The sequence below is a fragment of the Triturus cristatus genome, chromosome 2_2 (genome assembly GCF_964204655.1).
Source record: "Triturus cristatus chromosome 2_2, aTriCri1.1, whole genome shotgun sequence".
Taxonomy (NCBI): Eukaryota; Metazoa; Chordata; class Amphibia; order Caudata; family Salamandridae; genus Triturus; species Triturus cristatus.
The window spans coordinates 1207113403-1207139511 of NC_140582.1; the positions used below are offsets into that span (position 1 = coordinate 1207113403).

A 26109-nucleotide genomic window follows, 5' to 3' on the forward strand; every position below is an offset into this window, starting at 1 on the left:
TGGCTAGTTGCCTAGGACCTTGTCTTGTCGCAAAATTATGCTATGCACTGTAGGTGTACATTTGGGCAGCTGACCGTTGTCAGTCCGCTCACAGGTGTGGGAGTTACTTGTTTGGGGTTGATGTTACTCAGCAGGTGGTATGTGGTACTTTCTAGGGCTGCTGAACGGGGGAGGGATCCGGGTGTGTACTATTCTTTTGCTTAATGGCGAATCAGACAACTAGGCCTGAAGGGTTCAAACTCCTTAAATGGAATATAAGAGGTATGGGCTCCCCTGCTAAGCGCTACTGTATACTGAACTATTTTCGCCGCAGAGAAGTCCATGTGGTGCTCCTACATGAGACTCACCTCACGGAGACTGAGGTGGCGCGACTGAAAAGAAGGTGGAGGGGACAGCTGTATGCGACCACTTACTCTGCCTTTGCGAAGGGGGCACTTGTGTGGATTAGACCAGCGGTTCCTTTTCAACTCTCCCATAAAGTGGTAGACACAGAAGGGCGATATGTGGTGATACAAGGGAAGTTGGCGGGGAGAGAGATCACACTGGGTAGCGTATATGCCCCCAATCGAGAACAGATCCCTTTTTTGGAAAAGTTCTCAGGTGTCTTAGCGGGTGTGGATGCTGACAATCTGATAATCGGTGGTGATTTTAACTGTGTGTGCGATGTAGACTGGGATAGATCTACCCCCCATTGAGGGGCACGCTGGCCTCCAACACAGCACAGGGGCTTAGACGATGGGCTGCGGGATGAGGATAGGTGGACTTGTGGTGACTCCAGAACTGTCAGCAGAGAGTGTGTTCCTATTATTTCTATCTATATGACCTCCACACTCGATTAGATATGTTCTGTTGCTCCACTACACTTACTCACATGCTGTCCGAAGCTGAAAACCTGGGAAGAGCTATCTCTGACCCTAGCCCATTGTTGATGCGGTTTGCTCCTACCGCTGTGAGGACTCTGATACTCTCCTGGAGGTTAGATCCTACCTTGCTTGAAGACGATGGGTTTCGACAGTTGTTAGCAACAATACTGAACACTTATTTTTCAGAGAACCGGGGTACGGCAGGCTCCATGTTGGTGGAATGGTATGCGTTTAAGGTGGTCACCAGGGGACAATGCTTGGGACAGATGATGGGCCTCAGACGAGAGATCAACAACTGCAAGAACTGGATAGGGACCTAGCGAGAGATTTAGGGGGACATGATAAGATGGCGGAGATCAAAAGTCGCTACAACTCCACATGGGATAGGTTACGGACAGTGGACTTGACAAAATATAAAGAACGTCAACATGAGGAAGGGGGTAAAGCCGGTAGATTGCTGGCCTGGCTGATTAGACCGGACAGTCGGGGGTGCCTATCCCGAATATTACTGATGATATGGGACAAGTGCTTTGTTCTCCAAGCGACATTAATGAGGCGTTTCACAGTTACTATGCCAACCTCTATCAGCAACCAGAGACCGCCCCACCAGAGGAGATTCAGGTGTATCTTGATACACTACGGTTGCCAGGTTTAGAGGCCAATATTAGCGACTCTTCCTTCAGCGCTCTCAGTGGGTGAAATTAGCGAAGCAATTAAGGAGATGGCGAGAGGGAAGACCCCTGGGCCAGACGGCTTACCTGTGGACTTTTACTTAACATTCATTGATATTCTAGCCCCACAATTGGAGCATCTGTACGTGACTGCGCTTGACAAGGGCAGGCTTCCATCCTCTATCAGGGAGGCCCTAGTGGTTCCCCTACCAAAAACCACGACTGTCCACCCGAGAGTGATGGATTTCAGACCCTTGTCAATGTTAAACACTGATTTTAAAATTCTCAGCAAGGCGTTGGCCTCTAGGCTCCTGCTCCATATGCAACGTCTAATCCACACAGACCAGAATGGTTTTATACCCACGCGGTCCACGTCTAATAACTTGCACAGACTGTATAATGTAATGTTCCATAAGGACCTGGGCGAATACCCAGATGCTGTAGTGATGTCCATTGACCTCGAGAAGGCATTTGACTCCCTGAGGTGGGACTTCTTACTGTCAACGATGGAGAGGATGAAGAGGGGAGAGGGCTGGCTAAAATGGGTACGGCTATTATATGAGGAGCCCAGTGCAGGGTTCCGCACAGGGGCCATTATAGCCACACCTTGCAATATTTACAGGGGGACTCGGCAGGGCTGTCGCCACTGTTGTTCGCTCTAACTATGGAGCCCTTGGCGGAACGTATTCGACAGGAAGGTGGGCATTTGGGGATTAGATTAGATGAGGCCACACATATAATTTCACTCTACGCTGACGTTGTGTTGATTTATTTATGGGATGGAGCTGTAGGGGTAACCGAGCTATTGCGACTTCTAGGGGAATTTGAAGAGATGTCGGGCTTATGTCTTAATAGGCAGAAGACTCATATCTTTCCGTTGTGTCCCTCTTTACCAAGACCACCAACTCTCCCGTTGGACTTAGATTGGGCCCCGATTGTTTTTAAATATTTGGGTGTCAGAATTTACCATACACTGATCTGTTGGAGGGTAACCTCCGAGGTACCTTACGGGGCCTTCAGCAGAATGTCACTTTCTGGTGCTCCTTGAAACTTCCAGTAATGGCCCGGGTAGCACTATCCAAAATGGTGATGCTGCCTCGCCTTTTATATTACTTTGTCAATCTACCAGTAGTAATACCACGTAGTTGGTTTAAAAAATTGGACTCTATATTTTTATGATTTGGTGTGGGATGTGGGCCGAAATAGAGTTTCCTTACAAACTCTGCGGCTCCCGCTCACTAGCAGTGGATTAGGGGCCCCAGATTTTGAGGCCTATTACCTGTCGGCCCAATTGCAGTGGTTGGCCCGATGGCTCGATGGGAGAGGGCTGGATACTTTACCTGTCACTCCCGGCTTGGTGACGGCGATCCTTCTGCCTAGGATGCTTGATCGGCATAGGAAGATTTACTCTGTGGGGGTATTACTTTCTGTGTCCATGGCGTGTTGGGATAAATGCGCGGCAAGGTCTCAAGATATGAGACTTTACTCACCTTGCATTCCGCTGGTGGGATTGCCTCAGAGGGGGGAGGCCCACCCCTCACATGCCGCCATCTACAGGGTTGGGACGATGCAGGGGTCCAGACAGTGGGAGACTGTTATAGAGATGGGGAGCTGTTACCACTTATGGATTTCTTGGAATACCACGAGTTGCCTCCTGGGCAGTTCTTGAACTACCATAAAATCAGGGGCGCTCTAGCAGAGCTTTGGGGAAGAGAGATGTCTGAACCGGGCACGCACCCAGTCATGCATGCAATGGTAACACTGGGCTCGGCCGGACACCTAGTGAAATGGCTCTACCAGGCTATCATAGAGATCTCGAACCGTCCTCTTTGTCGGTTGAGGGGGAGATGGGAAGAGGTGCTTGCTAAGCAGCTCACAGACAAAGAATGGGAAAGAGCCCTGGAGGGCCCCAAAAAGGTGTCCCGAAACGCGGCCTTCAAATACTTGCAATTTAATTGGTTACATAGAACTTACCTCACACCACACCGATTGAATGTAATATTTGATTGCACCGACCAGGCATGTCCATGCTGCAATCTAGTGGATGCAGACTTTCACCATATGGTCTGATCCTGCCCTAAGATCAGTGACTACTGGTCGACAGTGGTCGAGTTGGTAGCTTCAGTAATGTCACTGAGTATGGTATGCACGCCCATAGCTTGCCTCCTAGGAATATTCTCGAGGCCTAAAGCTAAAAGGCTGAGGTTCCGATTCATAGATTTAGCCTTGCTCTTGGCTAGACGGCGTATAGCACTTGGGTGGAAAGCAAAACAGGCACCGTTACTGACCAAATGGGAAGATGATGTGACATGTTGGGCAAGAGCTGAGGAACGGGCTTTACTCAAGGAAGATAGAGTGACAAATAGACGTAAACCGCTCGCAGAACACTGGGCTGAATTGGTGAAAGCTTGGGATAAGCGGCATGCACCGCCACAGTCCTCCAATGTAGAACTGACTGACTCAGACACCTAGAGCTGGACATAGTCCTCATTTGGCATGGGAGGCACCCAAGACAAGGCATGAGTACCTCTTACACTTTAAAGCATAGAGAGAGTTCCTTCCCCACTGCGTTCATCCAACATGGAAGGGAGGTTTTGTAGCCCTTCACCGCCCGGGCCTCCCTCATTGCCCCACGGATAAGATATATGGATCACGACCCCTGGTAGTTAGCTTTCATGGTTTTGTTTAAAATTAGGAAGAAACACAGAGCATACACTCTTGTGTTTCATTAACTATTTGCTGGAATACTTTGGCGCTAGTTATCCCCCACAACCAGACTGTACTTCTTTTTATGTTTTATCAGATGCAACCGGGAATTGTGGGATTGATAGTACAGCGCTCTTTCCAAGCCTGGCCATGTAACATTGCCACTCCCACATGGACAACGGGATCGTACCATTGGAATTGCTTGGTCTTCCCTATGGTTTGATGTTTTGACCTTTTTTGTCTTTGGTCGTGTGACAGAGGCAATTGTAGGGCTGTGAGCACTGCGAGCTGTTATGGTGTGCCTGCGATGCTTATGATTTTTGATGTAAAAACCAACGCATAACATGTAATTTAATTTTCGATGTACTTGAGCCTACTTGCTGAAGAAAGGGATAATCATTGTAAAGATGTAACATACACATAGCAATATGTGCATTGTGGAATGTATGTTTTGGAAAATAACAAATGCCAATAAAAAAGATATTTAAAAAAACAAAGAAATAAAGAAATACATTCTATGTCTTAAATCTTACATGTGCATATTCTGAAGCAAAGTTTCACATGGAGCAAAATGGAGTACACCACCACAAATACAATAATCTACGGAGACCTCTTGCTAGATTCACTGAAGGAACAGATTGCAATTGACAGCCGTCTTTCAACACTTACATAAATTGCTAATTTATTGGATATTTGAAAGCTAGCAGTGCACACTGAGTTTGTGCATGTTTCCACCTGTTCTAATGTACACAGTCAATTAAATTCAATAAACATTATTCGGAAGCAATGAGCATCCATGAAAGCATTGCACAGTACAAAATAAACATAAAATAAAAAGTTTATTAAATAACTTAGAGTAAGATATGCACATAAAACAGATTAAAATGTGATTAGCAGCACAGTTTTATGACAACATAGACGTACGGTAGATTTTACAAAACGCCCCAATGTGCAAGGCAGCTGCCTCATCGTGTACTAACAATAGAAATCTTAAAGCGTGTCTGCATTGGCCATTTTCGGAGTAGTGTTTCTTTAAGAACGGGATTAAATAGTGCCTGGTGTACCTGGCATAATATTTACAAAAAAAACATACAATGAAGCATGGATTGGCCAGACACATTGTCGCAGGGGCATCATTAGCATCAAGATTATGAGTGAAGCCCAGCGGCCGGCAAAGCATGTATTTCATGGTATCAGATCTGAAGCGAAAGAGCAGAGAGCGCTCCTGTAGTCTGTGAGCACACCAGATCTAATCGTCGGTGAAGCCACTTTCAACCAAGGCGAGATATCTGGTCATGCTTGGCTTCCCTACCATGGTGTTTACCGGCTGGGAATCTTCCCGGTTAAAAAATGCATCGGCCACAGTTTTACAGGTTCACAATGGCACAAAGCAACAGATCCACAAAAACAGAAAGCATCCCTAACTTTCTGACACTGTGGGCCCGATTCACAGAACTAACTTAAGACAAAATCCTAAACTTACTACTTTTGGTATTCACAGAAGTTAGGAGTTTGTCTTAAGTTTGTCTTAAGTTTGTCTTAAGACAGACTTAAGACAGACTTAAGACAGACTTAAGACAGACTTAAGACAGACTTAAGACAGACTTAAGACAGACTTAAGACAGACTTAAGTTAGGATTTTGTCTTAAGTTTGTCTTAAGTCTGTCTTAAGTCTGTCTTAAGTCTGTCTTAAGTTTGTCTTAAGTTTGTCTTAAGTTTGTCTTAAGTTTGTCTTAAGTCTGTCTTAAGTCTGTCTTAAGTCTGTCTTAAGTCTGTCTTAAGTCTGTCTTAAGTCTGTCTTAAGTCTGTCTTAAGTCTGTCTTAAGTCTGTCTTAAGTCTGTCTTAAGACAAACTTAAGACAAAATCCTAACTTCTGTGAATACCAAAAGTAGTAAGTTTAGGATTTTGTCTTAAGTTATTTCTGTGAATCGGCCCCTTCACCTTTACAGACGCTAGCTAGGGAATTGATAACCCTCTATCTAGGGACAAACAATCATTTATAATATCCCTGGTTAGGGCGGCCTCATCGTTTCTCCAAATTGAGAGCCACACAAACACTGTCCATATCCTGATCAGGTCAGTGATGTAATGAAGCCCGACCTCATCATGGCAAATAAAATGCGATGCTGACATAGGTACAGATAAAAGCTTTCTGCAAAATCTATTTTCTGTGCTCTGGATGGCTCAGCAATTCGACATTCCCTACACTTCAGCCCATACAAAGCAATCACTATGCACTGAGATTTGTATACCTGCAACAGGTGGGCGAAGTAACCGCCCCAGTTGGTTGTGGAATACTACCCAATAACCCATTAGTCCTAGAAAATCTGGTGGAGCGGTGCGCAATATTTGTGGACCATGACCCATGTGTGGAGAAAATAACACCAAAATAGGGAACAGTATTAATACTACTCAGGCGTTGAGTACCAATTACAATGTTCGGGAGCGGTCTGCACTTGGGTCAAACGGACATAGTATGGAACCTGGCAAAACCTGCCTGTGGATTGAGTGATGCCATGAGATCAACAGAGGCAAGAACTAGGAGGAGCAGTGCTCTTGGAGTACATGCCATGAGCACCACGGCATCGCAGTAGTGTAGGTAGTGGTTTTCCTTTAATTATGGAAATATAAGGGGGGACACTTACAAGAGAAGTATAAAGACCATTCATAAAAGGATAAATTAAAGGGGGGACAACAGACACCCCTGCCTCACTCCACTCTGGATGTCTATATCTCCTGAAACTTTCCCTTAAGAGTTATTGCGTACCTGGACAGGCAAGGATATGGACCAAAACTGGATCCAAGCCCCTGGCAATAAATAGGTGCGACAGCTTGACCGAGTACACACAGTCAAAAGCAGACAATAGGTCCATGAATGCTAGATAGACTGGGGAATACTTTGCCACCGTATCTGAACCTATGATCAAATTCAGGTTAAGACCCTGCTCAATAGTTCCAATTTTACGCCTGAACTCATATTGACACTGGTGTAGCACTGATTTATTTTGCACCCAATCAATGATACTGTTAAAGATTATTGTGCCCATGATTTTTACATTGGTGTCGATAAGAGAGATTGGCTGATAACAGGCAGGCAATGAGTGATCCCCTTTTTAAAAAATTGGCACTATGATAGAGGTACCCCATGTGCTGGGGAGAGTAAGTCAATAGGGACACCCTCAGGATCCGGGTTCAATTAATTACAGGCACATTTTTGCCACAAGCAGAAACTTGATACCATATTCCACTGTATTTTTGTGTGTTGCACACGCACACATGGAGAACTTCATATTTTTATGTATTTTCCTTTATAACTAGCATTATTTCCTGTTAGTAAAAACTCCCACTAATTTCCTACAGCAGTGCAAAACTACCACAAAGCTAGAAAAGGGAGGTCAGATCATGGTAAAAATGTATGCTTACTAGCAAGTGGCTGATCTCTGATATTGTTTAATAACGTCAAAACAACCTTCTTCCCTTCCAGAGGATGCGGTTTCTAGGCTTAAAACTGGCTGGAAGATAAATGGTAGAAATATGTATTACTTTTCAACTGCAAAAAAAAATTGGACAGACGCAGAAGAGTTCTGTGTATCTCATGACTCCCATCTTGCCTCCATTACAACCTCCGAAGAGCAGGTGAGATATTAACGTGTAAAATATATTTTAATGCAGCAGTGCTGCTGTACATACTGTTTTATAGATACCATTTGACAATACTGTCAATAGTATGCATTCTTTGTATCAGTCAGCATGTGAAGAATACCAGATGATCTACAGAAGCCAAAAACACAAGGGTTGGAACAGTACATTGAGAACTTTTCATAATCAATGGTTTGGAATACAGACAGTGTTCATTAAATAACATTTGTAAATGCAGGGTTTAAGGACGTCACTTCTGACGTACTTTCTAATTTCAAGAAGTACTCTTTACCTAATCTAGGAAGAAAGTTTATGAATCAGGTGCACATTGTTAAGAATGTAAATACAAAATATGTGTTAGGTTCTCATATACCATAGTTTGGAATGTACAGTAGAACTGAAAGACCTTTGTTTTCCAGAGGTTTATCACAAACACAAAGCGTCATGGTGCAGTGTGGATTGGACTTACAGATGAAGGATCAGAAGGCAAATGGCGCTTTGTGGATGGCTCCAAGTACGGCGATCCATTGTATGTATATCCAGTTATTTTCCAGAATATCTTCGTCCCATTCTGATCTGTATATATCAATCACATACTATTGATGACATGAAGAATAATACAGAAGTCTGTACCCATCAAAATATTGTTACACCAATATTCCATAATATGCTTTATTAAAGGGGGGGCCTGACCCCCCCCCCAAAAAAATATATTAACGGGAAGGGGGCCGCATGGGCCGCCATCCCGTGGCCAATTCCGGGCCCTGGGGACCCCATCCCCCGGGGCATGTCCAATTTCTTTTATATTATTATGGAAGGGGCTGCGTGGCCCCCCTTCTCAGTCCATTTATGGCCCCGGCGACCCCATCTCCCGGGACTGGCCTTTGCTTGTTTTTTTTTTCTCCAAAATTATTATTGGGGAGGGGGGGCCGGGTGGCCCCCCTCTCTGGCCACTTCTGGCCCCGGGCACCCCATCCCCCGGGGCCTGGTCACATCGTTTGGGACTGTGGGGGGAGTACCAATGCTCCCACGGTCCCTGCCGGCTCCCCGCGTACTGGGGGAGCCGGCATTCCTTTTCCACATGGGGAGCTGCTAACATGCAGCTCCCAGAGTGGAAAAGCAATCTGGTTTCCCTGCTCTCGCTTCAATGAAGCAAAGAAGTATGCAAGGACAGGGCTGGAGCCGCGAGTGCAGTGTCCCAGGCACCCCGGGACACTGCAGGAGCCGGCCCTAGGGGTGGCGGTCCCCAGGACCATCACTGCCTGAGAAAAAAGGTCTCTTTCTGAACCAAGGGCTACCTTTTTGCTAAATTTGGTGTAATTCCGTTCAGCAGTTCGGGCTGTAGCCTGTTCCAAAATTTCCTATGGGAAATAAAATGGAGAAAATGCGTTTTGAGACCCCCTTTTTTCTCGGCCCCTGCTTGGCGAATCACCCCGAAACTTTCAGGACAGGAGCTGACCGGAGAGCCCCACCGGTTTTGAAAATTTCACGAAGATTCGTCATCCGGCGCCAAAGTTATTGGGAAAAGAATGTTACGATTTTCCTATGGTAACTAGGTCCTAACCATAACTACCTACTGGCGACCGCCAGTAGGTAATATTTAGTATACTATGTATACATGTGAAAATGTGTCGGTCCACCTGTTTACCTCGGTGGCACAGAAAAAATGGGTGGAACTGACGTCAGCACGCCGACAAGGTCCTCTTATGGCTCCTATGACGTTATACGGTGTCGCGAACGGAGCCGTGCTATTATGACATCGTTGTCGACGTGGGAGAGCTAGGAAAGAATTTCTGTGGAATGCTGGCACAGGGGATATTCACCTAGGTGTTCAGGCTAGGCCTTTGGGAGTAACTGTTTATGTTACCACTCCAGAAACCAAAACCAGTGATCCGAGGTGCAGATGGCACATGAGGTGGGGAGCCCAGCCGTGTGCACCGGTGGGGCAGCGAAGTGACAAGCACCACTACCCACAGAAAAGGTAATGAGGGTACTGAATAAAACAGGATCTTCTTTTTGTATCTGGCAGGAACAACAAGGTTAAAATGCCCTAGTTCCAAAATGCAGAATTAGTGCTACAATAGTCATCAAGAGGACCTGCGATGGATGCCGCTTCTGCCTTCTGTACACTGGAGGTGGCACATGGGTCACGCGGTACGGTCATACTGCGGTGGGACGCACACTCGTTGACCTCTCATAGCACTGCTCCACACTTCGGGGACAGCACTTTCCATTAGCTGTGTTTTCTGATGACGTGTTGCGCCGGCCCTGTCCAATAGCAGAACCCCTTTAGATCCGAACAGACTCTTCCACTCTCTCACCGGAAGTGGAACCAGGCCACGCGGACACTTTCACAATACAACAGCCGGGAATGCACTTTTCGGTAAAAAAAAACACATTCCTTCCTCCTAATTTATCAAAAAAAGACTCACTGAATAACTGGGGCCAGCTTCGATCAGTAAACAGCCGTTACAATGAATTTTTTACTTCGGGATACCATTGCAATGCATGCATTACTACGCATGCGTTGTACATTGCGTAGTCATTACTACGCATTTTTTAGAAAGCATGGTCATTTACCACGCATGCCTTTACAACGAAATTTGTTGTAAAGGTATGTATGGTAAATGACCAAGAGTTTTAAAAAAATGTAGACGATCCACGTCGTTGGAAGGAAACAGAGGCTGTTCCATTTCCTCACAAAGACATGCACCACCCCTCAGAGACTACATGAAGCAGGAACCATGAGGAGAGAGGAACCATGAGGAGTGAGAGGTAAGGGGGAATGGGCATGGGGTGGTGGTTACTTTTTTAGGGTTTAGGGTAGTGCAGTGCCGTTTATGTAGTGTAGGGGTCGTGCTGGGGGTAGTGTTTTAGGGTTTAGGGTAGTGCAGTGGTGTTTGTGTAGTGTTGGGGGTTGTGCTGGTGGTAGTCTTTTAGGGTTTAGGGTAGTGCAGTGATGTGTGTGTAGTGTAGGGGGTCGTGCTTGGGGTAGAGTTAGGGTTTAGGGTTGTGCAGTGGTGTTTGTGTAGTGGAGGGGGTTGTGCTGGGGGTAGTGGTTTAGGGATTAGGGTTTAGGGCAGTGCAGTGGTATTTGTGTAGTGTAGGGGGTCGTGCAGGGTGTAGTATTTTAGGGTTTAGGGTAGTGCAGTGGTGTTGGTGTAGTGTAGGGGGTCATGCTGGGGGTAATGTTTTAGGGTTTAGGGTAGTGCAGTGGTGTTTGGGTAGTGTAAGGGTCGTGCTGAGGGTAGATTTAGGGTTTAAGGTAGTGCAGTGGGGTTTGGGTAGTGTAGGGGGTCGTGCTGGTGGTAGATTTAGGGTTTAGGGTAGTGCAGTGGCGTTTGGGTAGTGTAGGGGGTCGTGCTGGGGGTAGATTTAGGGTTTAGGGCAGTGCAGTGGTGTTTGGGTAGTGTAGGGCATCGTGCTGGGGGTGGTGTTTTAGGGTTTAGGGCAGTGCAGTGGTGTTCGGGTAATGTAGGGTGTCGTGCTGGGGGTGGTATTTTAGGGTTCAGTGCAGTGGTGTTCAGGTAGTGTAGGTGGTCGTGCTAGGGGTGGTGTTTTAGGGTTTAGGGCAGTGCAGTGGTGTTCAGGCTGTGTAGGGGGTCGTGCGGGGGTTGGTGTTTCAGGGTTTAGGGCAGTGCATTGGTGTTCGGGCAGTGTAGGGGGTCATGCTGGGGGTGGTGTTTCAGGGTTTAGGGCAGTGCAGTGGTGTTCGGGCAGTGTAGGGGGTCGTGTTGGGGGTGGTGTTTCAGGGTTTAGGGCAGAGCAGTGATGTTCGGGCAGTGTAGGGGGTCGTGTGGGGTTGGTGTTTCAGGGTTTAGGGCAGTGCAGTGGTGTTCGGGCAGTGTAGGGGTCATGCTGGGGCTGGTGTTTCTGGGTTTAGGGCAGAGCAGTGGTGTTCAGGCAGTGTACGGGGTCGTGCTGGAGCTGGTGTTTTAGGGTTTAGGGTAGTGCAGTGGCGTTCGGGCAGTGTAGGAGGTTGTTCCGGGGCTGGTGTTTTAGGGTTTAGGGCAGTGTAGTGGTGTTTGGGCAGTGTAGGGGGTTGTGCTGGGGCTGGTGTTTCAGGGTTTAGGGCAGAGCAGTGGTGTTCGGGCAGTGTAGGGGGTCATGCTGGGGGTGGTGTTTCAGGGTTTAGGGCAGTGCAGTGGTGTTCCGGCAGTGTAGGGGGTCGTGCTGGGGGTAGAGTTTCAGGGTTTAGGGCAGTGCAGTGGTGTTCGGGCAGTGTAGGGGGTCATGCGGGGGCTGATGTTTTAGGGTTTAGGGCAGAGCAGTGGTGTTAGGGCAGTGTAGGCGTCGTGCTGGGGGTGGAGTTTCAGTGTTTAGGGCAGAGCAGTGGTGTTCGGGCAGTGTAGGGGTCATGCTGGGGCTGGTGTTTCAGGGTTTAGGGCAGAGCAGTGGTGTTCGGGCAGTGTGGGGGGTCATGCTGGGGGTAGAGTTTCAGGGTTTAGGGCATTGCAGTGGTGTTCTGGCAGTGTAGGGGGTCGTGCTAGGGCTGGTGTTTCAGAGTTTAGGGCAGAGCAGTGGTGTTCGGGCAGTGTAGGGGGTCGTGCTAGGGCTGGTGTTTTAGGGTTTAGGGCAGTGTTGTGGTGTTTGGGCAGCGTAGGGGGTCGTGCGGGGGCTGGTATTTCAGGGTTAAGGGTAGTGTAGTGGTGTTCGGGCAGTGTAGGGGTTGTGCTGGGGCTGGTGTTTTGGGGTTTAGGGCAGAGCAGTGGTGTTCGGGCAGTGTAGGGGTCGTGCTGGGGGTGGTGTTTCAGGGTTTAGGGCAGTGCAGTGGTGTTTGGGCAGTGTAGGGGGTCGTTTTGGGGGTGGTGTTTCAGGGTTTAGGGCAGTGCAGTGGTGTTCAGGCAGTGTAGGGGGTCTTGCTGGGGGTGGTGTTTCAGGGTTTAGGGCAGTGGTGTTCGGGCAGTGTAGGGGGTCTTGCTGGAGGTGATGTTTCAGGGGTTAGGGCAGTGCAGTAGTGTTCGGGCAGTGTAGGGGGTCTTGCTGGGGGTAGTGTTTTAGGGTTTAGGGCAGTGCAGTGGTGTTCGGGCAGTGTAGGGGGTCGTGCTTGGTGTGGTGTTTCAGGGTTTAGGGCAGTGCAGTGGTTTTCGGGCAGTGTACGGGGTCATGCTGGGGGTGGTGTTTCAGGGTTTAGGACAGAGCAGTGGTGTTCGGGCAGTGTAGGGGGTCGTGCGGGGGCTGGTGTTTCGGGGTTTAGGGCAGTGCAGTGGTGTTTGGGCAGTGTAGGGTGGCGTGCTGGGGTGGTGTTTCAGGGTTTAGAGCAGTGCAGTGGTGTTCAGGCAGTGTAGGGGGTCATGCTGGGGGTAGTGTTTCAGGGGTTAGGACAGTGCACTGGTGTTCGGGCAGTGTAGGGAGTCGTGCTGGGGTAGTGTTTCAGTGTTTAGGGCAGTGCAGTGATGTTCGTGCAGTGTAGGTGCTCGTACTGGGGTAGTGTTTTAGGGTTTAGGGCAGTGCAGTTGTGTTTGTGTAGTGGCAGCGCATGTGCTGCATCACTAGGCGAGACCTAAAAGGCATTGCACCAAGATGGCTGCCAACACTTCCTGGATTGAAGTGTTGGCAGCCAATTAGAGACAAGCTTGTGCTTATGTAGTTAGGTCCCGTCCAGATATATAAAGATGTTTTTCCTTTAATATCTCAAACTACTGAACGGATTTACACCATTTTAAAAAAAGGCCACTTTATGAACCAAGCACTACCTTTTTGCCAAATTTGGTGTAATTCCATTCAGCAGTTTCAGCTGTAACTGTGTCTAAGATTTCTTTTTGGGAAATTGATTTTTTTACCTCTATTTTTTGAATTTCTCAGGAACTACTGAATGGATTTACACCATTTAATAAAAAGGTCTCTTTGTGAACCAAGGGCTACCTTTTTGCCAAATATGGTGTAATTCCGTTCAGCAGTTCAGGCTGTAGTCGTGTCTAAAGTTTCCTATGGGAAATACCATGGAGAAAATGCGTTTTGGGACTCCCCTTTTTTCTCGGCCCCCGCTTGGCGAATCACCCCTAAACTTTCAGGATCGGAGCTGACCGGAGCGGGACCAATGTTTGGACAATTTCGCGAAGATTCGTCAACCGGCGCCAAAGTTATTGGGAAAAGAAAAAACACTTTTAGAATAGAAACAAGGTCCTAACTATAACTACCTACTGGATACCGGCAGTAGGTAATATATATATATATATACATATATATACGCAAAATAAAATTTTAGAGTATCTCGAAATACTATTTTTAGCATAGTGTTAATTGTTGAGAGAAACTAACTCAAATATGCTTTAAATGCAGGCCTAATAACGACAACATCTTGAGAGCGCTAGGTGGCGCCTGACCATCATGGACGCCTTTCCGTGAGGCTCCAGACGCCGGTCCCCGCAAATCCTTCAGATTCCCCCCTGGACTGCCCTGGCCGGCCCGCTCTGGGCGCTGGGGTGTGTGAAGCTGCCCTGCTGCCCCACGCCTGCTCCTGGGGCGCTGTGATCATCGGGGGCCTGCCTAGACGACGCGAAGCCCGGCCGGCGGCGGACGGTGGCGGCTGCGGAGCCGCGGCCCGGGCAGGCAGAAAATTTAGCCCGCGGCGCCCACGAGGGGTGCAGGCCTGACCCGGCCGGAGACGAGGACGCGGCGGCCGCGAGGCTGCCGCGGGTGCTGTGGGTACCGACTGGGTGCTGTCCTGCTTCGTTGATGCAGTCCGGAGCCCCTGGAGTGCTGTGACGGACCCCCCCCGTGCGGAATCTGGTGGCGGATTAGGCGGTGAGTGCGGCGGCGTGGGCCGTTTCTCCGGGGTGGCTGCGGGGGTCGGGTGCGGAGGGGAGACCCCCCCATCGGGCCGTGCGGCGGCGGCCGGGGGACCCGGACCCCCACCCCCCCCTTCTCACTCCCTTCTCCTCCTGGCTGCGGCGCTGACCCGGCCGCATCGTTCCGAGACTGGCTGCGGATTCCAGATGTGGGGGGGCCCTCCTTGACTCGGGCCGCACATCGGTGGTCGGGGGGTGTCGGTGCTGTTCCCCCCCCCCCTTCATCGTTCGGGGCCCCAGCCGAAGATATCCGACAGGCGGCACCGTGCCCCCCCCTGGGGGTTGCGGGGAGACCGCACTGGCGAGGCGTCCCCTTGGAGAGGTGGGCTGTGCACAGGAGTGGTGGCCTTGGCGACTACCGGCTGCGGTGTTCTTGAGTGACGATCCGCTGGCCTGGGACTGTGAGCTGCGTTGCTGGGCCTTGCTTTGCTGGGGGAGGCCTATGGACGCGACTGCGGCCGGGGGCTGGACTAGCTGTCCCGCTGAGGAGCTCATCAGGGATTGACCGTTGGGGCTGGTGGTGCCGGGCCCTTTCCGACCGCGGGTTCCCCCCACCGTACCCCCTGCTGGTCCCACGTCAGCCCGAGCACCCGCTGACACCCTGCTGGGGTATCTCCAGTCCGCTGCCCTGCTTCGCTGCCGGCCGCCCCAGAAATGGGTAAGGACAAAGCCAATAAGCCGGCGTCCGGGGCCACCCAAACCAGGATGGACAAATTCACGACCTCCGACAAGGGGTCCGGCTCCGCGGCCGAGCTGGCCCCGGCCCCCGCTACAGACCTTGCTGCCATCCTGCAGGCCATCAACTCATCCCGCGCCTCCCTCGAGGGCATGGTGGGAGAGGTCAAGGTGGACGTTGCTCTTCTCCGGCAGGATCTGCGGAATGCCACCGCCCGCATTTCAGAAGCCGAGTCCCGGATATCCACCGCTGAAGATGACATCCGCCACCTACAAGACCAGGTTCGGGAGCTGACCGCCGGGTCGAGGATGCAGAAAACCGCGCTCGGCGCAGCAACCTGCGCTTAGTGGGATTTCCGGAGGGAATCGAATCGGGCCGGGCGGACGATTTCATGGAGCGCTGGTTCCGGTCCTGGATGCCGGCGGATAGCCTATCTACTTCGTTCGTGGTGGAGAGAGCCCATCGTTCCCTGGCCCCCAGGCCCCCAGGTGCGCCCCCCCGGCCGTTCATCCTCAAGCTCTTGAACTTCCGCGACCGGGATGCCATTCTCTGCGAGGCCCGCTGCAAGGATACCCTCCACTACCAGAACCACAAAATCATGATATTCCCGGACTACACTCGCGAAGTCCAAGAGCTGCGCCGCTCCTACACGGAAGTGAAACAAAAGCTGCGCTCCCTGGGACTCCAATACCAGCTCCAGTTCCCGGCCCGCCTCCGGGTCGTCTTCCAGCATAAGACACTGTTCTTCGATACCCCGCGGGCGGCCTGGACCTGGTTGACAGAGGAGCACCCCCTACAGCGCTCTGGACGCGGATCACCTACGGGTATGCGGGGGGGACGAGGGAGGCCCCGGACGTCGAAGACCCGGCGGCGGCACCGCACATTACCCCGGGAGCGCACAGCGGGGGAGGCGATCACCACGCGCTCTGGGGGACGGCCACGCCGGGGATCGAGAACCTCCTCTGCCTCCTCGGCCACACACGCCAGTCCCGTGGCAGATGGGCGGCGGGCCGTGTCACCCCGGCTCACGGGCCCTGCAACCCAACCGGCCGAGTTGGTGGACACTTCGGACCTCTCTCGCAGCCCTAACATTTGACTTTCTTTGCTTCTTTTGGGGGGGTGGGGGGTGCCTGGGCGGGGGGTGGAATGCTCCGCTGTCAGTGTTGCTCTTGGCCAGGGCAGGTAAATCAGGCTTGACTTTAGTTGTATCAGGGGTCCACTAGCGCTCAAGCCCAAGCGTTTTAGCTTGGTGGTTCTTCCATTTGGTTCGGGCGACAGATGCTTCTGTTTTCGAAGTATAGGGTGGGGGGTGGGGGGTTGGGGTTGGTTTGGGGTTGTTTCTTCCTCGTTGGGGAGATTTTGTTTGTGGAAATGTGGATTTTCCTGATCAGTTATGTCCCCTATCTTGGACCCCAACGGTTCTATATGCATGTTACAAGTACATGTATGTTCCCTCCAGTTCCAGTTTCTAAGACGCAAACATATGTGTGTCTACCGTCGACATGTTCTCTGTCAGATCCGCCATCACAGGGTTGGATATTCGATTCCTAAGTATGAAAGGCCACCGACTTTATATGGCTAAGTTACTTCATTTTTACAGTTCAGGCAAGTAGGCCCGATTCTGTCCTCACGCCTTTCCCTGCTCTCTGTCTCTGACAGCTTCAGCTTGAGCTCGCATCTGTATCCATGAACTTTGTCCTACTCCCTGTGCAGCTAACGGTGCCTGCCTCGGCCAGTTTTCGCCTGTCTGCCAAGAAGTTGTATTTCACCTTCGAATTATCTATTTTGCTCTCCAGCCGATGCATTCCTGTCCAGTGATTTAGGTAAACATTTCCTTTAGCTCACAAGCAAAGGACTCAGCCTTTCCGTCCTCCTGCAAGTGATTCATAGCCCTGTTGCCATGGAAAGTTTTCTATCCCTCGCATCTCATATAGACACTTAGACGCTTGTACACGTACACAGTCAGTATAGAATAGATTCTGTCCGAGAGTCTCTTCCTTGTGGATAACATAGTTCTTTAAACATAGGATGTTAGATATGATTTGGGATTAGGTTGACTTGACCCCCAGACTTCTCGTCTCCACATGTAGAGCTAAATGTCAAGTCCCCTTCACCCCCTAGTTGCACGTCAATTACACGTCATGCTGCCGCGCGCGCATCTATGCCAAGTATTATCTTATAGATCCACCTATGTCTGATAATTCTAACCAATCATGTTTCTTTTATTCCTTATTACGCCTAGTTTCGATTATGTCACTGTTTTGTCACTTTTCTTATCAAATGTTACGCCTTCTACATTCGTTTCATTGTAATGTACTTATTATAAAAATACATGTCTGTTAATAAATTATTGTACTTCACTTCCTGAACCCTCGTGGTGACGGAACCTGAAGGCCGCGACTCGAGTCGGCCATTTTGAATGGAATAAAGCCCATTAGAAAACCTCTTATACCACGGATTCTGCCTCTTGTTATTTTGAGCTATTTACTTTATTTTAAGGTTCCGTATGAAATTCAGTCCGGTATTTTTATTTACCACATAATGGCGCCCGAATAGGGACACTTTCTCATCTCACGCGCCGGCGGTGCGTTGCAGGCCCGGTCTCCTGCCACAGCTGGACGGACCATAAACGCGTACCAGCAGGATTTCCTGTAAGCTCCCTCCGGTCAAGCGGGGGCGACTGAGGCTGCGATCAACCCAGACGAGGCGGTGAGAAGTGCGAAGTATCCCGACCAGAGCCTAGCTGAGAGAGCAAGATCCGAGGTATACAGAGGCCCACCAGGTTTTCCGAAATCCCGATGTCCAGAGGGTCCGCTGTCCGCAGTTATCGAGTCCTGTCCATTCTCTGAGGCCTTCCGTTTCAAGGAGCTACTCGGTGAGTACCATCGCCGGGGAGGCGTGTTGACGCGCACATAGGTTGTGCCGGTCAAGACGGATTTGGGTACACAAATCCGGTCTGCACTGTTTAGCAGTGTATATGTACTGTTTAGCAGTATATCAAGTATTCCGAAGTATTCAGTTATTGTCAAGAATTCAGCGTGGTGATTAGTTAGGCAGACTGTCATCATTGTCGATCATTGTTATAATGTTTAATGTTTAATGTTTAAAGTATTCAGAAATGTCTTGCATATTGTGGTATGAATGACTGTTCATTGTTCACTGTTCATTTATGGTGTTTTTCGTATTAAGAAAATTCAAGAGTAAGTATCAGATCAGTTGTCAATATGCCGCTCTTCTCGAAGTTAAGACAGATTACTACCAGAAAAGGGGTGCTTGAAGAAGCAGTTCCTATTCCTCCTAGGGACACCCCAGGGCATTTTATGTACCATAAACATGGCTTAGATGCCATATTGTTTCTTGATCTATGGGTAGATTATACCAAAGGATTACCGGAAAGTCAAAGGTGGCCCATAGCGGGAACCTGGGATGCAGAGTGCATCATGAAAGTGGAGGAAGAGTTATGGAAAAGAAAGGTCAGACAGTCACAGAAAGACGCTGTTGAGTTATGGCGTAAAGAATCTCATAGACGAACAGAAAAAGCACGTAGACAAGAAGAGAGGAGTAAAGAAAGTTCAAATAAAGTTCAAGAAAATCTATTAATTGAGGAAGGTATCCGAGTGAAATCAGAACAAGTGAATAGACAAAGAAATGCTCTTATGAATGGTATGTATCCCCTTCTAGCCGAAGGACTACCTAAGGCTGTTACAGAGATGCCAAAAGACTTGCCACCCCCATTATTTCCAATTAAGGTACATCCAAAGGGGCATCCCAGAACCGCAGAAGATGTTTTTCTTTCCTCATATCTAGACGATGCAGCTCCCGAGTATGCTAACGCCACACCACATAGACCGTCTGGCGGAGGGGTTCAACGTCAGGATCAGGTATCTGTCCCCGTGCAACAGCAAGTCCCGATACAAGCTTCGGCAAGCACATCTGTTTCCGCATCTGTCTCCGCAGTCGATCCTATAGGGGTATCGACACCCGTAGTTGCTGTGTCACGTTCAACGAATCCATTCACACCCGACGCCCCAGATGGGGCCACGGGAGGTGCTAGCAGTACCTTTACACCACCCAGAATAAATAAACTTGTTTTTCAAGAGTCAGCGCATTCACGTACACCTAAATTCGTAAGTGAACGTACGCTTAAGGAACTCCTTGTAAATTGTAGATATGACCCAGTGGTTGGTAAAGAGGACGAAATGGTCCTGGCATCATTACGTATCAGACGAGCCGCAGAGTATTTAGCAAGGTTACCAGGAATGACTACGCATCTAGATAACATATATCATTTTGTTCAAACAGGACGAGATCCAGGATGTATTAACAGAGCTATGGAATTCCAGAAAGTAGAGATACAGGGGGAACTGTTACGTTTCCTCATAAACTGTGTAATCAGAAATCAAGATCGTCCGGGGGTAGACCCGAATGCAATGCTTATTCTTACAAGATGGAGTCAGAATATATCAGAAGGGAGACACGATAAGCAAAATTGTATAATAGCCATGTGCCGAAAAATACGTAAAGAAATAGAGCGTATTCATGAAGAGAGATTGGGAACAGACGAGTTTGAGCAAGATGAAGTGTCCGAATCAGGGAATTCCGCAAGACAGTCAGAGACCATAGCCTATGTAGGCAGAGGAAGATACTGTGAAAATACTAGATGTTTTTCTGATCCCATACACTCTGTATGTCCAAATAATAGCAGAACGTATCCGACGCCTGTAATAAATCTGAAATCTCTTGAACATTCGTTTCAAGCCGCAGATAAAATACTACGAGAACGAAGAGGTTACCACCTCCTCGATTCCATGGATGAGCAAGAATTAGCCAGATCAGCCGTTCACTGGATTGACAGTCCTGAAAAATACGGTGATGAGACCGTAGCACACACGTTTTTTAACCTCAGTACAGATGAACAACGTTTAGCTGGAATATATATGATTCAGCAACTCCTCATATTATATAAGAGCCAACATGCTGACCCTGGTCCTTTACCTGATATATTAACGGAACTACTCACGAACAGATGGAGAGGTTCTAGTAACAAGCTAATTAAAGAGATATTAGTGTCACGTAAGCAGTATGTCCTTTTTGTAAGTCCGGATTCTCTCTCGCTGCCCCACAGAGAAAGAGCGCCGTACTATATGGATAGACAAAATCCCCTACGAGAAGTGCACCCAATAAAAGGCGAAGACAATGAGTTTCACCGTGTATTTGTTTACACACCCATATCAAAAATGGAATTATTAGAAATGAAAAAAGTAGTACCTAGTCATGACAAAGACCCAGCGGGTTTCCACCGAGAAATTAAAGACATGTTACTGATGGGAGAGTACACCTTTCCTGATATTATGACGATATTAAAGGTGCTTTTGCCTGCTGGCATATATGAAAAACTGAAAGAAAAAGAGTGGGAAGTGGGAGACCAAAAGATAGACTGGACAGCATTAGCAGAGGAAGAAAGGGGCCGAGCTGCAGGTTCAGGGCTCGGGGATAAAGTTAAACTATTACCAGGTTTACTAGTACAGGTACTGCCACGTTTATTAACTACAAAAAAGGAAGATTGGGGTGCAATCACAGCCTGTAAACAAAAGCAAGATGAAGACACAAGCGATTATTATGCTCGATTTGAAAAATGTTTTGGTATAAATAGTGGTATAAAAGCAAGTAGTGATTCATATCCACATTTATTTGTGACAAAATTAGTGGAAAATGCATTACCTCCAGTAAAGAATAGAATATTGAAATTCGAGAGTACCTGGCAAAGTAACACTCCGTCGCAAATGCTACAAATGTTACAGTATCATCACAATAGAATTAGGGATGAACAAGAACACGAGCATAGACGCATGAAGGATACAAAAATGAAAATGCTAGTTTCTCAGACAGTACCAGCAGATGGTCACAAAAAGGGTGTGACACATTCTGGTGATTCTGCAGTTCCTGTAAAAGGAACCTGCAATTACTGTAAACAACTAGGCCATTATGTACACGATTGTCCAGTCCTGAAACGTAATATAGCTACAGGTATTGCAAAAGAGAGACCACGATTAGTTAGACAAGATCAGAATGAACAAGGAGCTATGCAGCATGGACAGTCCATGCCAGTTCAGCAACAGTCCATGCCAGCCTCACAGCAACCCATACAGTTTGTGCCAGCTGCACCACCGTTGCCTGCTACTGCCACACAAACCACAACACGACAAATGTATCAGACTGCACAGTATGAATACCCTGAGTATCAGCGTTACGCATGAACCAGCCTAGAGAGGGAAGTTGACTTACCGCTTATCGAGATTCCTGTAGATCAAGAAGGACCTTATGTACATAGTGAATTATTAGGTCAAGATAGAAAATTCTTACTCGATACAGGGGCAAGTCGAACAACCATAAAACGTAGTGAAGTTCCAGGGGCACCCCTCTCAGGCTCTCAAAATGTTTCCCTTGGTTTTTCGGGAAAACCTATTGTTAATGAAGTATCACAGCCTCTACCACTTACGATAGGACCTTTGACACGAACTACAGATTTATTGCTTACTAAATCATGCCCAGAAAATCTGTTAGGAATTAAGACTCTGAAAGCACTAGGAGCCATAATATGTTGTTCTCCGGAAGGAGTAAGGTTGTTTTTGCGTGATTTTAAAGGTCACTATGTGTCCAGAGACATGGATCCCCGACTACAGACTTTACCAGTACATCTATGGGCACAAGGCCCTACGGATGTTGGCTGCATGAACATTACACCCTATCGAGTTACATTGAAAGCAGGAGTGGTACTACCACGAATGCGACAATACAAGTTACCGCATGATGCTGTAGTGGCTTTGTTGAAAATCATTGATGAGCTGATTGCCCAGGGAGTAGTTGTAGAAACAGACTCCAATGTATGTAATTCACCGATAATTCCGATTCTTAAACGAACTGATCCTACTGCTCCGCCAGTATACCGATTGGTTATTGATTTGCGTGAACTAAACAAGTGTATTGTACCACAATTCCCTGTGGTCCCTGATATATCATCATTGTTGACAGCAATTGATTCCGAAGCAACATTTTTTACTGTAATTGATCTCAAGAATGCCTTTTTCAGCGTCCCAATAGATCCGGAAAGCCAATACTTGTTCGGATTCAGTTTAAATGGGCGCAGCTTTAAATTCTCACGCGCTCCTCAAGGATTTACAGAAAGCCCCAGCATCTACAGCCAAGCACTGAAACGAGAACTTGACAGTATCCACATGCCAGTCAATACTGCACTGCTTCAATATGTCGATGATCTGCTGATCACCGCGAGAAGCGAGTCAGAATGTGAAAAAGCTTCTCTGACAGTTTTACATTTCCTAGCCGACAAGGGGCACAAGGTGTCCCCTTCTAAGCTGCAATTCTGTGTTCAGCGAGTTATTTATCTTGGTCACTCGCTGTCCAAGGAGGGAAGGCAGCTTACACCAGATCGCATCCAGTTAATTGCTAACATGTCAATACCCCGGACACAAAAGGAGGTGCGAGCTTTCATAGGCCTCACTTCATATTGTAGGCAGTGGATCCCTCAGTACGCATTTCTAGCAAAACCACTCATTCAGTTAACCACACAGGAGGCAGCCACATCGACTGTTCTCCCTTGGACTCAGGAACATACACAAGCTTTTGAAAGCCTAAAGGAAGCTTTATGTCAAGCACCTGTTTTAGCAACACCATGTTATAGCAAACCTTTTACACTCTTTGTTACAGAACGCGAAGGTACTGCCTTGTCAGTACTCACTCAGGATCAAGCAGGATCATGCAAGCCATGTGCTTATTTTTCCAGTACATTAGATCCCGTAGCTCAGGCTTTGCCTGCATGCCTGAAATCAGTGGCAGCGACAGCTTTAGCAATCAGACAAAGCGATGCCATAGTATTAGGACACCCATTGACAGTTCAAGTACCACATGCAGTAGAGGTTCTTGTGAACCGAACACAAACACAACACTTGACCATAGCAAGACTTACCGGTTATGAACTGACATTGTTTCAACCACACATAGAGATCCGACGGTGTAATACATTGAATCCTGCTACACTATTACCTGTAATTGAAACAGACCCACTAGCTCATGATTGTGTTGAAATCATTGAAATAAAGACGAAACCTAGACAAGACTTGACAGACGTTCCATTGTTAGATCCAGACCTGACGTTGTATGTAGACGGATCATGCATGAGAGCAAGTACAGGAGATTTAGTGGCCGCGTATGCAGTCACAACAGACACTGAAGTTATTGAGACACATTGTATAGATACTCTGTCAGCCCAAGCAGCAGAACTTATTGCTCTAACGCAAGCCTGTATTCAAGCCACAAATAAGAAAGTTAATGTATACACTGACTCACGTTATGCATTCGGAGTTGTACACGACTTCGGCGTGCTGTGGCGAGAGAGAGGTTATTTAACGTCCCATGGTGCCCACATTCAGCACGGGCCCCTCATTCATGCTTTGTTAGATGCAATACATCTACCCACTGCTATATCGATTATGAAATGTAAAGCACACACGAAGGTTACTGATACCATTTCTCAAGGCAATGATTTAGCTGACAAAACAGCTAAACAGACTGCTCAGAATCGCACATTAGACATGACAAAGCCAATAGTTCAGACACCAACACAGTGTATGACAATTAAGGATCCCGCACTTGACGTAATTGACATACAGACACATGCCACAGCAGAAGAAATAAAGAAGTGGACTGAACTAGGAGGGATCCAGACAGATCAAGGGTGGATGACGAAGGAGAAATCTGTATGGTTTCTCCCTGATTCCATGGTTCAAGCCATTATAGCTACAGTTCACAGTCCAGCACACTTAGGAGAGAAGGCTATGCTAGACAGCATTCAGCACATTTGGTTCAACAAACATTTACGAGCAGCAGCTAAACAAAAAGTTCGTACCTGTATGATATGTTGTCAGTTTAATCCAGGAAAGAGTGTTCCCGTAGAGCAGGGTGGATTTCAGCCTCCTGACCATCCTTTTGAAGTCCTCCAGATGGATTATATTCAGATGGAACGTTGTCGAGGATTCAAATATGTCCTCGTAGTTGTCTGCGCTCTCTCCCGTTGGACAGAGGCGTATCCCGTATCAGATTACACTGCCCCGACTACTGCCAAGCAGCTAGTTCGAGAATTCTTCCCACGGTACGGTTTACCACGTGTTGTATATTCAGATAACGGTCAGCCTTTCTCATCCGAATTAATGAAACATGTCTCACTCTTGTTGGGATATCAGTGGAAATTCCACTGTGTCCGACACCCCGAGGCAGCAGGTCTCGTAGAAAGACATAACCAGACACTGAAAATCAGACTGTCCAAAATATGTAGAGAGAAAGGTGTCGACTGGATAGTAGCATTACCAGTTGCACTCTTTTACATGAGAATGGTAGCACACTCTAGAACAGGGCTATCCCCGTATGAGGTGATCTTTGGTAGACCACCGAATATGTGGGGGACGCCTATACCACGCAAAATAACTGACATTGACTGTAACATGCTGACAGATTACTTGGCTTCCTTGATGTCTGCACTACAATCTTCTCGTTCACAGGTAGCTGCAGCCTTTCCCGACAACACTGAGGCGAAACCCCATGACGTTGTTCCGGGTAATCTTGTCTTTGTGAGAAATTTCGACAGGAAAAGTCAACTGGAGCCCAGGTGGAAAGCACCCAAGTTGGTCCTGTTGACCACAAGAACAGCCGTGAAGATCGAGGGACGCAAAGGGTGGATTCATTCAAGTCACGTCAAAAAATTTCATGGACTACCTTCAGATATAGACACTGTGCCCTGCACTCCCTCACAGACTGATTCAAAACTTCCTTTTGTTGAACAGAATGACTCTCAGTGCTATAAATTAAAGCTTAGGCCCAAACAGTCGAGCAATTTGATTGTTTAAGTCCTCTCCAAGGTGAAGCGGTTGAATTGTCTCCGACATGTATCCCTTGGACCTGAGTAGAGAAAATACCCGAGAAATGTTGAAACGACAGGCGTATTGTAAATCACTGCGTAGCTACTGTATGAGGACATTATTAATTTTGTTTTTATTGAGTATTTTAGTAATTATTACGAGTGTGATTTTGCACATATATCATCCTATCTCTAGACATGTTTATAATGTTGCTGCAGAACATTCTTTTAGTGACCTACCGCCACATGAATTATCTTATAGACTTGCGCTGCGCAATAACACCTTCATTAGTATGTTACATCATTCCCATCAGACTAGTAATGCGACCAATTGTTGGGTGTGTGGCCGACTTCCTCCCTATCAGAATAACAAAGGAGTTCTGCCTTTCTTTCCACATCCATTCACACACAATGGCTCCTGTGGAGCATGGTTTAGCTTATTAAATTCCATAGACCCAGACACAGCAGTTTATCAACAACATTGGATATGGGGAAATCTGAATCTAGTTTTATTCAAAGTCTGTCACCCTAATAAGGAGGGTCACCCCAGTAGAACAGGAACTGATTTAGAAAATGAAGCGTATAAATTAGGTAATTTTACGCCTAATCTTATGATTCTGAATGTCAAATCCGAAGTTGAACTAATTCTGCCCACTATGTCAGTATTTCCAGTTAAGGGTGAATTATGTGTAAGAAAAGTTGGTTCCATACATATGGGCCATAGCCAATGCGTTACTACAGTAGAATATAGTGATCAAGGTAAATCTTCATTTAGAGCTTCTCGCCATTCTTACTTCATATGTGGTCAGACGGCATATATGCGTCTGCCTCTAG

General features: G+C 47.7%; 1 protein-coding gene across 1 annotated transcript in view; it reads left to right on the forward strand.

The window, feature by feature from the left end:
• Window positions 1–26109, forward strand: part of LOC146863402 (C-type lectin domain family 4 member K-like) — a 483702-nt gene that overhangs the window by 317548 nt on the left and 140045 nt on the right. Inside the window, exons 7-8 of the mRNA XM_085642828.1 lie at window positions 7726–7877; window positions 8300–8409. Of these exons, the coding sequence (XP_085498954.1) occupies window positions 7726–7877; window positions 8300–8409 (262 nt within the window). The remainder of the gene's footprint in view (window positions 1–7725; window positions 7878–8299; window positions 8410–26109) is intronic.